The following is a 13,701-nucleotide window of genomic DNA, read 5'->3' as shown; positions in this document are numbered from 1 at the left end:
AAAAAAAAACATATTTAGATCCTATATGAATACAAAATCATAATCTTATCCCCTCACTATTAAATTGATTAAATGTCTGCCTACACTAATTGAGATCACAATGTTTTTCATTGTCACTACTTTCTTGTGATTTCTTGACATCAGTGTCACTCCACCGCCCTGAAATTAACAATTCAGTCCGAAGTTATACGCTGGCGTAGCATAATGCATCATATAATATGTGACTTTATCTTAAACAGTTTAGGGTACATGCACTGTCAGTGGTAGACAAATATTCTTATATAACTGTGTTTACGATCACGTTTTTAGATAACAGATGACTCTTCAGTGACCACTTACTAAATTCGCTTGAATTGACACAAATGCCATTTCACCGATGACGTCATAATTGCGATTTAGAGGTAAACCTTGTAAAATCCGTTTCTCAATTTTTTTATTTTACCTGAGCACCCACGAACACCGTTTCAACGCCAATGAAGTGATACCAATGAGTACTTCAAAATCCTGCCAGCGATTTTCTGGAAAGCAAAGCCTAAGTTCAGATTTTATTGCTGATATTGAATCATTGTTATAAGGAGCTCAGGGCTCCAACAAAATATTTAAACCACGGCACAGGAATGAAATTCATACATTTGTCGTCACCTATGCCAATTTTCATGAAAAGATGGGGGATGAATTATTGTCACATACCGTTCGTTATCTCACCTCAAAATAGAAAGCTGTTAAATTCACGATAAACGCTCCGGGGTGCTTATACATATGCCCAGCAACGAGAAATATGAACGATTTTATCTTAAATTTTCGAGGTTTTTTATTGTTTTAATTCTCAAAAAGGTAGATGCATTGCTAAATTCGGCATTGTGATTATAACCAACCCTGTCAGTAACCTTAAACCATAAAAGGGGCCTTTCTAGTTATAACAGTGACAATACAGGAATTCGAGTATTTGTTTTGAACAGAATTAGAAACTTGTTAGTTTCTTCTAAAATACCTTTCCAAGTCTTGGTTTCCATGGAGTGTGATAACCCTGCAAAGAAAGTCGACGCCAGGAACTAAATGACCCGTGCAATGGTTCTGTAATAAAGACCTGACCGTCATGAAGTACATAACTTCTCTCTCTAAAAAGTAATCTACGTACCTAGACATACGTTGTATTTAAAATTAGCAAAAATCTTCACATCGTGTGAAATAAACTTAACAGTTAATCATCTAATTCATTAACCTACTCATTGATCTACTTATTTATTTAATGCAATTTTTTAGTTTGATTCATTTTATGTCTTACCTGTGAAAGACTTGCTTTGCTATTGAACCTGCGCTGTAGTCCATCTCTCCTGACTTCTCTTATCAAGCGTCTGGTTATGTGTAGGCTGCTTGATAAACTATAACTACTATCAAATTATCTGTTTACTTTCTTTCATTATATAAGATCACTTTTAACTCATCTATACAATACTGAAAGCTATGGCCCTTACTGAGTCATATAAAATAATCAATTCCACATCATATGGTTCAGATAATTACTCCTTGTTTCAAAAAGAACACTAGATCCGGTACAAAGAACCAAAGAACGAAATGGATCAAATACAGTGAGATAAAGTTTAGTTCGTATATACCGCACTACATATGCATCTCAGTGCGGTTTACACTCGACGCCCGGTCATTTTTGGGCTGTGGATGTCGAGCTTGCAAACGAGAAATCTATATTTCACGACCAGACCAGGAAAGTTAACCCTGCTTCAACCTGTGATGAGTGCTGAGTACCTAGCGGGGAGACGAAAGATGCAGTTTATGAAGGACTGGTATGACCCCTGACGGGGACGAACCAACATCCCCCGCTCCGGTGGTGGAGACTGGCCGCAAGGGTATCCGGTCGGTATAAATACAGCCATTAAAGTATAAAATACTGTAATATATAATGTTGTTATTTAGTATGTTGACCAATACTGCTATGACGCAATTATAATTCAGCTTTATAATGGCACGACCGATCAACTTATGCTCTTTAAACCGAATTTAAATCAAAATGACTCGTATTGTGACATTTTTTACAGGTATATGGTTATTAAATAATTACAATGTCAAAGAAACCAATACTTTAAAATCAATCAACAACATTTTCTATGTTTCAAGTATTGCTTTTCATAGCAAGCAATCTATGTATTAGGTTATATAAATATCAGCTAATCCTGGAGTATATTTATCTCATATCTGTACAGGTTGAGGTCTAACATAGATAAATAATATATAAGTAGAAAATCGGAGACATGATGACAGCCATAATAATTAAGTGTTTACCTAATTGAGTGATCGAAGCAAATATTTACAAAAATTATTTTGTTTGGCTGCAACAGCCGACCATAGCCTCTATAGCCTCTGCTTCATCTGAGTTCTTGAGGCTTTACAGAGACAGCTGATATGTCTCTGAATGGTGCAGCACATTGAAACAGGGGCGGATCCAGGATTATTTGAAGGGGGGGTCCGATTTTTAGGAAGGACAGGCCGTGGATACGAAACCAACCCTCGGTCCCCTTGGACTGTTTTGGAGGGCAGATGGTGCTATTAGGTACGGTTAAGAACTATAAATCAGCTAGTCAAAATTGTAATTCCAAGAGGGGAATATTAGTGTGATTTTTTTTCAGAAACCGAAGGGGGGTCAGGACCCCCCTCCCTCTGTTTCCGCCACTGTTGAAATGTTCATTTTGGATAATGAATTGAAGAGGTAATGCTAACGGTTCTTTGAAAAGGTTCAAATCATCTAAAACATGGTTAACATACTGTACTCTTAGACGAACATATCTTAAAAATGTATATACATGTATAGTGGCACAATACTAAAAAATCGTCTTCCTGGGAGGATTTCCGGGGCCAAATCAGTCTAACATCCAGATATAAGTATCACACTTTGATTACAATAAACTATCACACTTAGAGGGTTCTAATAGCCCTAGAACCTAAACTTGATAGGTCTTAGATAACTATCCCTGTCAATTAATCATGTGCAACACACAACGTAACCCCCTCCCTCCCCCCCCTCTCTGTATCCGGCACTGTTGAAATGTTCATTTTGGATAATGAATTGAAGAGGTAACGCTAACGGTTCTTTGAAAAGGTTCAAATCATCTAAAACATGGTTAACATACTGTACACGTAAAAAGGAGAGTAACATATCTTAAAAAAGGAATATACATTGGCATAATACTAAATAATCGTCTTCCTGAGAGGCTATCCGGGGCCAAATCAGTCTAACATCCATATATAGGTATCACACTTTGATTACAATAAACTATCACACTAAGAGGGCTCCAAAAGCCGTAGAACCTAAACTTGATATGTCTTAGGTAACTATCTCTGTCAATTAATCATGTACAACACACAAAGTACATTCCACTATTTACAATCACGGCAACTTGCTTAATGTATATGTATTTTTGATTTGGGAATAAAAAGTATCAAATGTTATAATGATCGATTTTTTTTTCTGAAAGAGAGAGGACATATATCCTGCAAGCCATACGCTGCATACTTAAAATACACACTAAGTTATGCTTATTCGCTCTCTAGAAAACAAAAATGCTTCATAAAGCAACAGGCGTGCTTTGTGTACCAGGCTGTCGTTAGTAACAAAAAAGGATGAAATCTCCTTGGCCATTTACTAGTGCATAAAATTTACATTGCTGGTACACTATTTACAAAGATTGCCATACTCTAAATAATGTCCTGAGAAACAAGCCAATTGTGTCATTTGAAAAACTAAAACGACCAACCTTTTCGTTATACAGAGCAACTGGCAAATGTTATGCTCTCGCGTTCTCTATTAGGGTCTCTATAGTATGATCGGGGTTTCTAATTGTAGCTTCCACTAGTGCCATGAGTCGCCTCATGAGGACGCGGATCGTCTCACCATCCAGCAAATCGCAAGAACCTTGGAATTTAAGTTCAAGGCCCTTCGGATGATCAGACTCGATGACTTCAAGTTTGGTTTCCCTGTAGAATTTAAACAAATGATGCTTTATTTCAGCTCCTCCTAAATGGGTCTCGTCTTCCTCAATCACTGCTCTGTGGTAGATAATGAGATGCTTTCCAATGTTTGCAACTTGTTCTTGGGGCATTTCATCATATATTAGCTCCGGAGGACAAATGGCATTTTCGACACAGCATTCACGAATAATGTTCTTGTTGGTTTTCAGAAACTCCCTGAATGTTTGAGAATGGCTCTCAAAGTGAACTGGAATAGGCAGAATGTTCTCACAATTCGTCATCACTCCTTCCATTCCTAGTGCGACACGCATGTTGACACTGGCGGATATGACAAACCCTCCAATTTGTGATGTAGCATGAAGTAAAAGTTGATAAATGCTACATATGAACTGAAAAGGGGTGAATTCATCGCTATCACGCCATCTGAATAAATCCTCGATCAAATCGCCGCCTATCTGCCCCTCTACAGTTAGAGACTTGCCAAAAGTGCATTCAGGTACTGCTTTGTTTGAGACTTGCACCAGAGGTACTCTTTTAGGCAGAATATTTCTCCAAAATGATTTTAATCTAGCCTTTTCTTCTTCGGTCAGATGGCGATCTAAGGCATCAGCTAAGCTAGGTATTGCGCTGATTTTACCCAAATGTTTTGCCAAAGGAATGCCTGCCGAGGCATTACGCAGATAAGGAAGAACATTTTCTTGGAACATTATCCTCATAGAATCCACATCTACCGCTATGTGGTGAAACACAAGTAACACAACTGGCGGTGTGGTGTTTACGAAGGCAACACGCCAAGGGGATTCTTTGGAACTGTCGAAAGCACACCTCTTAATATCCTTTATACTTTGCTTCATTGAGTCTTCCGTTCCGTCTATGCGCTGCACCTCTGGAGGATCATCCAAAAGAAACTCTATATTGTCTGTTTTTAGCCCACCACTTCTTCTGTATCTCATCCTAAGGGTGGGGTTTTTTTCTGACAACATCCTTGTCATATTTTGCCAAAGCACAATGTCAGCAGCAAGACTCGGTTCTGGCAACCTGATTTCTACAATAATGTGGTTTGCGAGGTCTTCTTTTGTTCCCTGAATGTTGAATATAGATTGGTGTGTGAAGGCTGGCTTTTGGATGCGGCTGTCAGGCGAATGTGGACTATGTCGTTGAAATCCAACTCCAATCAATCTTTCAATGAGGTCAGCAAATGTAGTTGGTTTTTGATCACTGTTCATCACCATTGCGGGTGTAAGAGAAACTTGGAATTGGTCCCTTACATTGCGAATGAATGACATCATATTAAGAGAGTCAAAACCCAAATCATTCAAAGATTGGTTTTCATCCACCTCATTGGGAGCCATCAGAATAGTTCCTGCCGTTCGCATCACCCAGTGTTTGATGTACTGTTTTCTGTCTCCACTTGGTAAATCTCTGATCTGCTCCATATTCAGAGTGTCCTCTGCTGAATCAGTGTCATCAGTTGAGGAGGTACTTTTGTTGTTGATCTTGAAGGGAATATCTGCGTACATGGCCTGTACATCATTGCACAGAAGTGCATGGAGAAAACATTCCAATATGTCTTCTTCATTTAATGGATTTATCCCTTCTTTTCTTAGTCTCTGTTCTGTATTTGGGTTCTGTTTTAGAAGACCCAAGTTCAGAGCGCCCCAGTTGATGGCCTGTGCAGGCAGATGGCACTGTCTTCTATAGTGAGCAAGGCTGTCCATGAACGCATTGCCGGCTCCGTAGTTTGTCTGGCCAGGGTTTCCCAGCAGTGATGTGACTGAGGAATGCATTACAAAGTAGTCGAGAGGAAGGTTTATGGACAACTTGTGCAAGTTCCATGAACCCTTGATTTTGGGACCTGTTGATCTTCCAAATGAATCTTGATTTTGATCTAAACAGGCTCCATCAGCCAAAACAGCAGCGCCATGAAAAATGCCTTTTATTGGGATTCCACGTTGTGCAAGTCTTTCAAAAGCACTGGAAATTGAAGTGTAATTGGAAACATCAGCTTGCTCGTGGACAATTGTAACATGGTGTTTGATTTCGAGATCTTGTCTCTCACGTAACTGATCTGGAGATGGAACAGAACGAGATATTGTAGCAATGACACCAGCTTTGTGTTTGGCTAAACACTCAGTGATAAGCCGACCTAGGCCCGTCAGGCCACCAATAACCACATAACAGGAATCAGAACGAAACAGTCTGTTCTTTGGGGCAAACACATCTCCAGATTGTGTAGTTGAAATGCTGTAAATTGATTGGGTTTCCATGCAGACATCCATGACTGTATCTGCCACAGTTTCATTTCCAAATTCAAAACGCATATTTGGTGACTGATTCGTCAGCACAAATTGCTTCAGTTCGTAGTTCAGTGCTAGGTCTGCACTGTAAGTACAAAGCCACTCCACTGTCATTGGTACCTTTGCCCTTAACTGATGCATTAACAACTGATCATAAATTGAGAATCTCTTCTTCTGGGCATTTGGAAAAGATCTTTGAAGAGCCCGGTATTTGTTGCTCTGAATAAATTCTTCAAAGAATAGAAGACATTGTGCTTGGCTGAATACTTTCCCTAACTGGACAATTTCAGACCGGGTGATCTCAGTCATAACCAGAACTGTCTGACATGACTGCAGGCCGACGCTCTTGGATAAGGCATGTTTGGACAGGCTTTCTATATTAAATTTTGCAACACGGGCCATGTCTGTCAAGACCTGAACCAAAGGTGAATTATCATCATTGTGTACCAGTATCAGACACTGTCTCCCAGGGAACGCATGTTTGATACACCAATCTAAAATCTGTTTGGCAAGGTGGACAACAGGGAATATTGGGACCACATCCCGTGGAATGAGTCTGGACAAAACCACACATTCTTTTGGCACATGGACAAAGGACTCAACTGGGGAAAGACAACAAGTGAAAATCTCATCACCATTCGAAAGATCTGATTTCCTGTTGTCATCTGCAACTTTACCAACCAAAGTGTATGAAATGACGCCATGGTCGCCTGACTGGGACATATACCGAAGATGACAAGGATTATCATATTCTGAGATGGTTGCAGGGGTACCTTTGATCTGATGAAGGAATGCATGATGAACGTCCACTTTAACATCACCTGGGTCAATGGGCTCATTGTTGCATCTGGCTTGGTGCTGGAATCGCAGTTCACTGTAACCATTTGGATCACTGGAGACAAGTCTCACAGGACATCCTTCTTCAGCCACATTTTTTCGATATCTGGCATAGTTGAGATCCGTCATTGCCTTGGTTAGAGATGGTTTGTACACACTGTCTTCTTTAATCACAATTTCAGGGTGGTTTTCTACGAAGGAATCAGGATCTTCGAGGTAGCACCTGAGTGTTTCTGTCTCAACAGGGGATCCAGAAAAGAGATCAACGAGACTTATCTTTTCATATGTCTCCTCTTTTAAGAAGCATCTCACCATTCCCCATAGCTGGGCACCAAATGGGCTAAAATGAGGTGTTCCCTGAAAATCTTGGAAACTGATGCTTTGGCATGAAACTGTAAGGACGATGACGGGGATCGTAATTTGCATTTCAATGAGAATCTTCATGAGAAGACGCAAACCTGTGCATGCTCTCTGACATCCCTCAAACATTTCCTGTGTGTCCATTTCGTCATCGCTGGTTGTTTTTGCTCCCCAAGCATACACTATGTATTTTGAATGTTGCAGACGACTTGAAAGGTTTCTTTCCATCCAGTTTTTGAGCTCCTCCTCTTCACTGCATTCTGGAAAACTTAGCCCACCTTCCATCCACGCCACTGCACTGTTCCTGTCGATAAAAACTATGCCTTTACTCTGGTGTTTTGCATAAGGCCTGTCTGAATTTACCTTGTCCCAGGTAAGGTGACCAAGGAAATTCTCTGGTGTGTTCTTGCCAAACAATTTCATCACACAGTTCCGCAATTCAGCAATGACATCCCCATTCACTGACAAAAGGGAGCAGTTGAAATGGGCTTTACCCAATCTGTGGCACATCATTCGACAGTAGGCTTTCATGGTTGTGGAGGGCTTTTGAAGCACTGATATGCTGCCAATGCTAACTGGGATTATTTTGGTTACTTGTCTTTGGTCATTCAATGGATCTGAGCAGAGCACCCCTACAGTTTGCATGACTGAATCTAGAACTGAAGGGTGGATTGAAGTGCGGTACATATCTTCAATGATATGCTGGGGGATTTCAAATGCTGAGATGCATTCATCTCTGGCCACTAAAAAGTCAGTGATACATTTCATTGATGATCCATAATGAAACCCAGCGTAATGCAGTCCATCGTAAATCTGGTCAACAGGCAAATTTGTTGTGCATCTGCTTTCAATATCACATATATCAAGCATGGTCCTTTTCGGTATGTCATCTTTCCTAACAATTTTTCCTTCAGCAAATGTTTTCTTATTGTCCTTGATTGCAACAGGATAAACATCTTTTCCTATTTTATGTGCCTCATCAAACTCAAAAACTACATGAACATCCAGCTCACTGTCACGGCTGACAAACAATGGTTCCAAAAAATTAATCTGAAGCAAGAAAAATTCAGGGGGCCTGTTTGAGAGCTCGGATACTGCAGTGAGAGCCACGTCTACATAAAATGCGGCAGGAACCACAATTCCGGCTCCTACCATAACATGGTCATAAATAAAAGGGGTTGATTTTTTATTTATGGTTGCCACGTATTCTGGAGAGGGGCCTGGCATTCGTCTTATGTACGGGTGGGAAGAGTGGTGCATTCCATATTGACGCTCCCTTGCAGTACGCGTGTGGATGATATTTGCTTTTGAGTCAAAATGATGTCTAGGCTTTTGTCGTAAAGCCACTGGAATAGAAACGATTTTGTTCCACAATGGATTCACCCCTTTTTCGTACATCTCAGCTAATGAAAGAAGAAGGGGCTCTGCACTCAGTCCCTTCTTCATAGATTGAAGCACAACAACGCCATTAGCATTTTCAAACTGATCAATGAAACGTCCAAAAACTGGTCTTGGACCAATCTCCAACACAACGTTGGTGCATTCCTCCTGAAGCGCAGCTCCAATGGCCTCACTCATCAAAACAGGGCATCTGACATTCTCTCTCCAGTATGAACTAGGGACGTGATCATCTGTTTCCAAACATCTTCCCGTTACCGTTGAGTATAATGCAATATTTTGCGTATTGCGCATGTCTTTGTGAGCCGTTCCCAATGTCATATCCTTAAGTTCAAACGCAATGTTTTGGCCAGCAGCTTCCATGTGTTGAGAATGATAGGCAATATGAACAGGCAAGTCGATGGTATTCACAGCAGTATAATGTTGTTCCCCGAGAATTTCTTTCAAAGTTCTTATATGCTCGGGACTACCAGACACTGTATTTGACATGAGACTATTGAAAATGGAAATTTCGACTGCCCCATTGAACTTATTTTGTAAAAGAGGCTTAAGTTTTTCAGTAGCAAAATTCTCTACTACCATCATTTGACCTTTTCCCGCTTTTGACACATGTTTTGTGCGTGTGCAAATTATATGTGCTGCCTCTTCCAAGGACATGACACCTGCGCAGTAGAAAGCTGCCACTTCACCAACAGACTGACCAACAACAGCATGCGGTTCAATGCCCCAGTGGCGCCACAATGCGACGAGACAAACCTGACAAGCAAATATCACTATTGGTTCGACTTCTGGATCAGACACATCTTCCTGATCAACTAATTTATTCAAGACAGACCAACCTGTCTTGGGGGTTAGAATCTTGTCAATCTCTGACATTTTTGCTGAAAAGACTTTGTCGAACATCAGCAGCTGGTGACACATTCCCTTCCATGTTGTTGCAACGCCAGAGAATAAGTATATGACCCGCACCTTCTTTCTTTCAACATGAAACTGTCGTTTTAAGCATGATGAGAGCTTGTCCCGAAGGTCTTTAACAGAAGTGGTGACTGTTGCGAGCCGAACACGATGGTGCGTCCTTCTGCATGTAGACGTATACATAAGCATGTCAAGGTCCTGATCTGTCAAGCATTTGTTGGTAATATCATCTATGATTTCATTTGCAGAGCGTCTCAGGGAACCCACCGAGTTGGCAGAGATGCAAATCACCTTATGGGGAATTGAGGCGCCTGTGATACCTAATCCAATGGCTGACGAAGATCCATTTTGTTTGCAAACCTCGGTACCAGGGGTATTTAGGGGTGGATCAGAGTCCTTGGCAACAAAAGCTAATTCATTACAGGTGCTGGGTGCTTCAGGTAATTCAAATTGCTTCACGAGAGCGGCAGCATTTGTTCCTCCGAATCCAAAAGAGTTAACAAATGCCATTCGTCTTTGGTCATTTGGGAAATTCCATGATGTCATTTCTGTTGAAACTCTCAAGCCAAGGTCTTTAAATGGTATTTTTGGATTGGGTTTGCCATCTTTGAAGTGTAAGGAGGGGACAAAAAGACCATGTTTCATCATGAGAAGAACTTTGATCAGCCCTGCCACTCCAGCAGCTGATTCAAGGTGACCTATGTTTGTCTTCACGGAGCCTATAGTTATACTGGGCAATTGTCTCTTACCTCGTTCAAAAAACTGGCCTATTGAATTAGCCTCGGTGAAATCTCCAACCTGGGTGCCTGTTCCTGAAAAAAATGTGTTTACCTGGCGATGTATATAACATGTAGCTTTGGATTTACATACATATTGATCACCAAGAAGCGGAAGATTACGTATATATAAAATCCCAAACATATGCAAGTGGATGGGGTCCTTTGAACGTACTAACAGGTGCGTAGGAAGCAAAATTTTAAGTGAATTGTGGTGGTGTAGCCGTTCAGAAAAAATCAAGTATCCATTTAAAAATGTTATCATCGTTTTGAGAGCATCAAGTATAGTCAATAAAAGATATAACAGTGGCCGTTTTTTAATAAGCGGGATGAATGAACACCACTTACCATGAGCCTCAACATACTGTACATCATCGGGGTCAATGCTTTGTTTGTCTTTTAACTTTCTGAATAATGCCATTTGTTGATCTTTTGAGGGGCTGGTCATCGGGTGCGCGGTGGAACCGTCTTGATTCACGACCGATGACACCAGGGCCCAAATATTGTCATTGTTCTCCAGAGCCTGGTGAAAATACACAAAATGACATAACACCCCTGAACCGAATGTCGTTGGAGTGTGGATTCCCAAAAACGCATATAAACCACTTCCATTATAGTTTCCGATGTAACTCAAATAAAGAAGACATGCCAAGGGAAAAAATCACTCAATCAGCCATAAATGTACTCTTTCAAATATTTGGTTGAATTTGGACTTCTTATGTGAATTAACTTCTTATCTGCCCCAAATACATACAACACAAAAAGCAAGCAAAAATTTGTTTGAATATAATTTTTTGGGTAATATGAAACAATGTCTATAAATACCAGACATAAAAAGAATTCAAAGACAGAAAATACCAGATCCGTTTAGCGCCAAACTTTATTGGGGGAGGGGGCACATGCTTTATCCTGTGCCACAGCCGACTTTTATAATGCTGCTTGATGATATATACTGAAACTGGATATGCCATTATAACTGAACATTTCACTTACGTCTTTCAGTCTTTTTAACACTACAATCCCACATCCCTCTCCGCGGGCATATCCGTCAGCTTCGGCGGTAAACGCCTTACATTGGCCTGTCGGGGACACCATTCCTGACTTGCTAAGTGCAATATGAGCGTACGGGTTCAAAATGCAGCTAACTCCTCCACACAACACCATGTCGCAGTCTCCTTTAATGTAAATATTATGGTTCAACTGTGTTGGTGTGAGTATGTGTTGGGGGACGAGGAGGTTCTTGTGTACTCCCATGCAGTATTTGTTGTAGTGTAATGAATGGTAGAACATGGTAAAGGTACAAGCGGCCATCTACTTTTTGAAAGCTTTCCAAATTTGCATTAGATTTGATGCGTAAATTAGTTACGTACAAATATGGATATTTAAAAACAGCTTTTAGTTGAAAGTATGTATACAAACAATTTCAATTCATAAGTGCGTATATAAATCTTCATAACAAAATATAATTTAAATGCACAATGGATATATGAACCATTCTGATATATGTACGTTTTCAAAAAAAACTCATACGTCATATACGTATATCATATACTCATATACATGTATCATAATATCTAACATCGTAATCATATACTCCGTCATTTATGTATAATTTTCCCACACTGTGCGTATACTGGATGTACCCTACCGCTTTGTAAAGCATTTGAAGCCGCATTTATGGCAACTAGTGACGAGGAACAGGCAGTGTCTATGGTCATGGAGGGGCCTCGAAGGCCAAAGACATACGAAACCCTGGCTGATAGGATGCTGCTTGACGCTCCAGTCACTGAGTATTCGTTCATGGTTTCAGGATCTTGCATGAGGTCCTTGAAATCATCGTTCATGCTACCTTAATAGTTTAGGGAGATGTCAAATGTTTACTTGGTTTCGTTTGGTCATTATTCAAAACGCACGTTTCAAAGCGTTCCACATACATGTACTTCAGCGGCTGCTCGGATTGGCTATGTACAAACTATAGCAATGGATAAACATTATTGCCTACAGAATTGACTTAAATTTTTGATTACATGATTGAACATTGTTATTATGCTATATGAGCAAGATTTATTACAATTCCAACTTTAAAGATCCATGCATCCGGGTGTTTATAAAACAGGTGGATGGAAAAAAGCGTGATATATAATTTGTATTATACCTATGTATACGCCTGTGTTGCTATCACGGACGGTTTCAAGCGGAATCCCAGCATTTTCAAGTGCCATATAGCAGCAGTCCAGAACCCATCTCTGCTGGGGGTCCATGCGTTTTGCTTCTTCATCATTTATGCCGTACACGTCATTGTCAAACCACTCATAACTGGAAAAAGGATTGAAGACATCTAGGGCCCAGATTTAGGCTAAGATTTGGATTAAAATACTGCATATGAAATGATGTTAGAAAGATAAAATGCAACTTTCGTATCCAATTTTGTGGAATGAGAAAGCAAAGTAGTAACGTAAAGATATTATGCTTTTATTATTTCGTTTGAGAAATACAGCTAGTTCACATGTACATATAATTATGAGAACATGTAACTGACACAAACAGCATAGCAATTAAGCCACTGCTTTTGTAAAGTTAAGTTACTTTTTGATGAATCCAGCCTTTTTGATGCATGTCTTCCCGGTCGAGAGCCGATCAGAATCATAGTACAGGTCATTATCCCAACGATCTTTGGGGATGTCCACCACGTGATTTTCGCCATTGCACAACACTTTCCAAAAACCGTCTAAATTATCTGCGCCGGGAAAACGACACCCTACGCCGACAATGGCTATAGCATTTCGATCCTCCGTTGAGTCCTAAATAAAGGTAAACAAGAGAATAACTGCTACAGTACAGCAACACATGGAATGTAGTGTGCCATGGTTCTTGGTCCAATGTCGGATACAGGGAGAGAGACCAGTAGATCAGACATAATTTGCTCTAAAAGGTAAGTCATTTCGCCTAATGTTCGTTTGTATTTATATCCAAATTAGAATGCCTGTGCGCATGAAGAAAATTTCAACTAAGCGATTGTTGCATGTCGATTTTGGGGAAAGCCGTATGCTGGATCGGTATGGGCAGTAGCGGTGCGGGGAAGTATCAATGCGGGGGAGTATTGGCGGGGGGCGTAAAGGGATCACACAAATTTTCAA

At 40.4% G+C, this 13,701-nt stretch overlaps 1 protein-coding gene and 1 long non-coding RNA gene across 2 annotated transcripts; both read right to left on the bottom strand.

Annotated features, from left to right (window-relative positions):
- Positions 1 to 15: 15 nt before the first annotated feature.
- Positions 16 to 3,026, bottom strand: LOC147759576 (uncharacterized). Its single transcript, XR_015331383.1, has 4 exons — positions 1,286 to 3,026; positions 992 to 1,074; positions 443 to 518; positions 16 to 159 (listed from the first exon to the last, which is right to left on the bottom strand). It is a non-coding gene; the product is annotated as an uncharacterized LOC147759576 (long non-coding RNA).
- A 10-nt stretch (positions 3,027 to 3,036) lies between these two features.
- LOC106151792 (uncharacterized) lies at positions 3,037 to 13,361 on the bottom strand. Its single transcript, XM_086997507.1, has 6 exons — positions 13,151 to 13,361; positions 12,720 to 12,880; positions 12,213 to 12,413; positions 11,558 to 11,739; positions 10,913 to 11,087; positions 3,037 to 10,600 (listed from the first exon to the last, which is right to left on the bottom strand). The coding sequence occupies exons 2-6, from the start codon at positions 12,823 to 12,825 to the stop codon at positions 3,798 to 3,800; spliced, it is 7,467 nt and encodes a 2,488-aa protein (XP_086853633.1). The 5' UTR covers positions 12,826 to 12,880; positions 13,151 to 13,361; the 3' UTR covers positions 3,037 to 3,797.
- Positions 13,362 to 13,701: the final 340 nt, after the last annotated feature.

The sequence above is a fragment of the Lingula anatina genome, chromosome 10, assembly GCF_051362555.1.
Source record: "Lingula anatina isolate TDL-2025a chromosome 10, LinAna3.0, whole genome shotgun sequence".
NCBI classification, from domain to species: domain Eukaryota; kingdom Metazoa; phylum Brachiopoda; class Lingulata; order Lingulida; family Lingulidae; genus Lingula; species Lingula anatina.
Note: the sequence above shows the minus strand (reverse complement) of the source record. Positions and strands in the feature narration are given on the sequence as shown.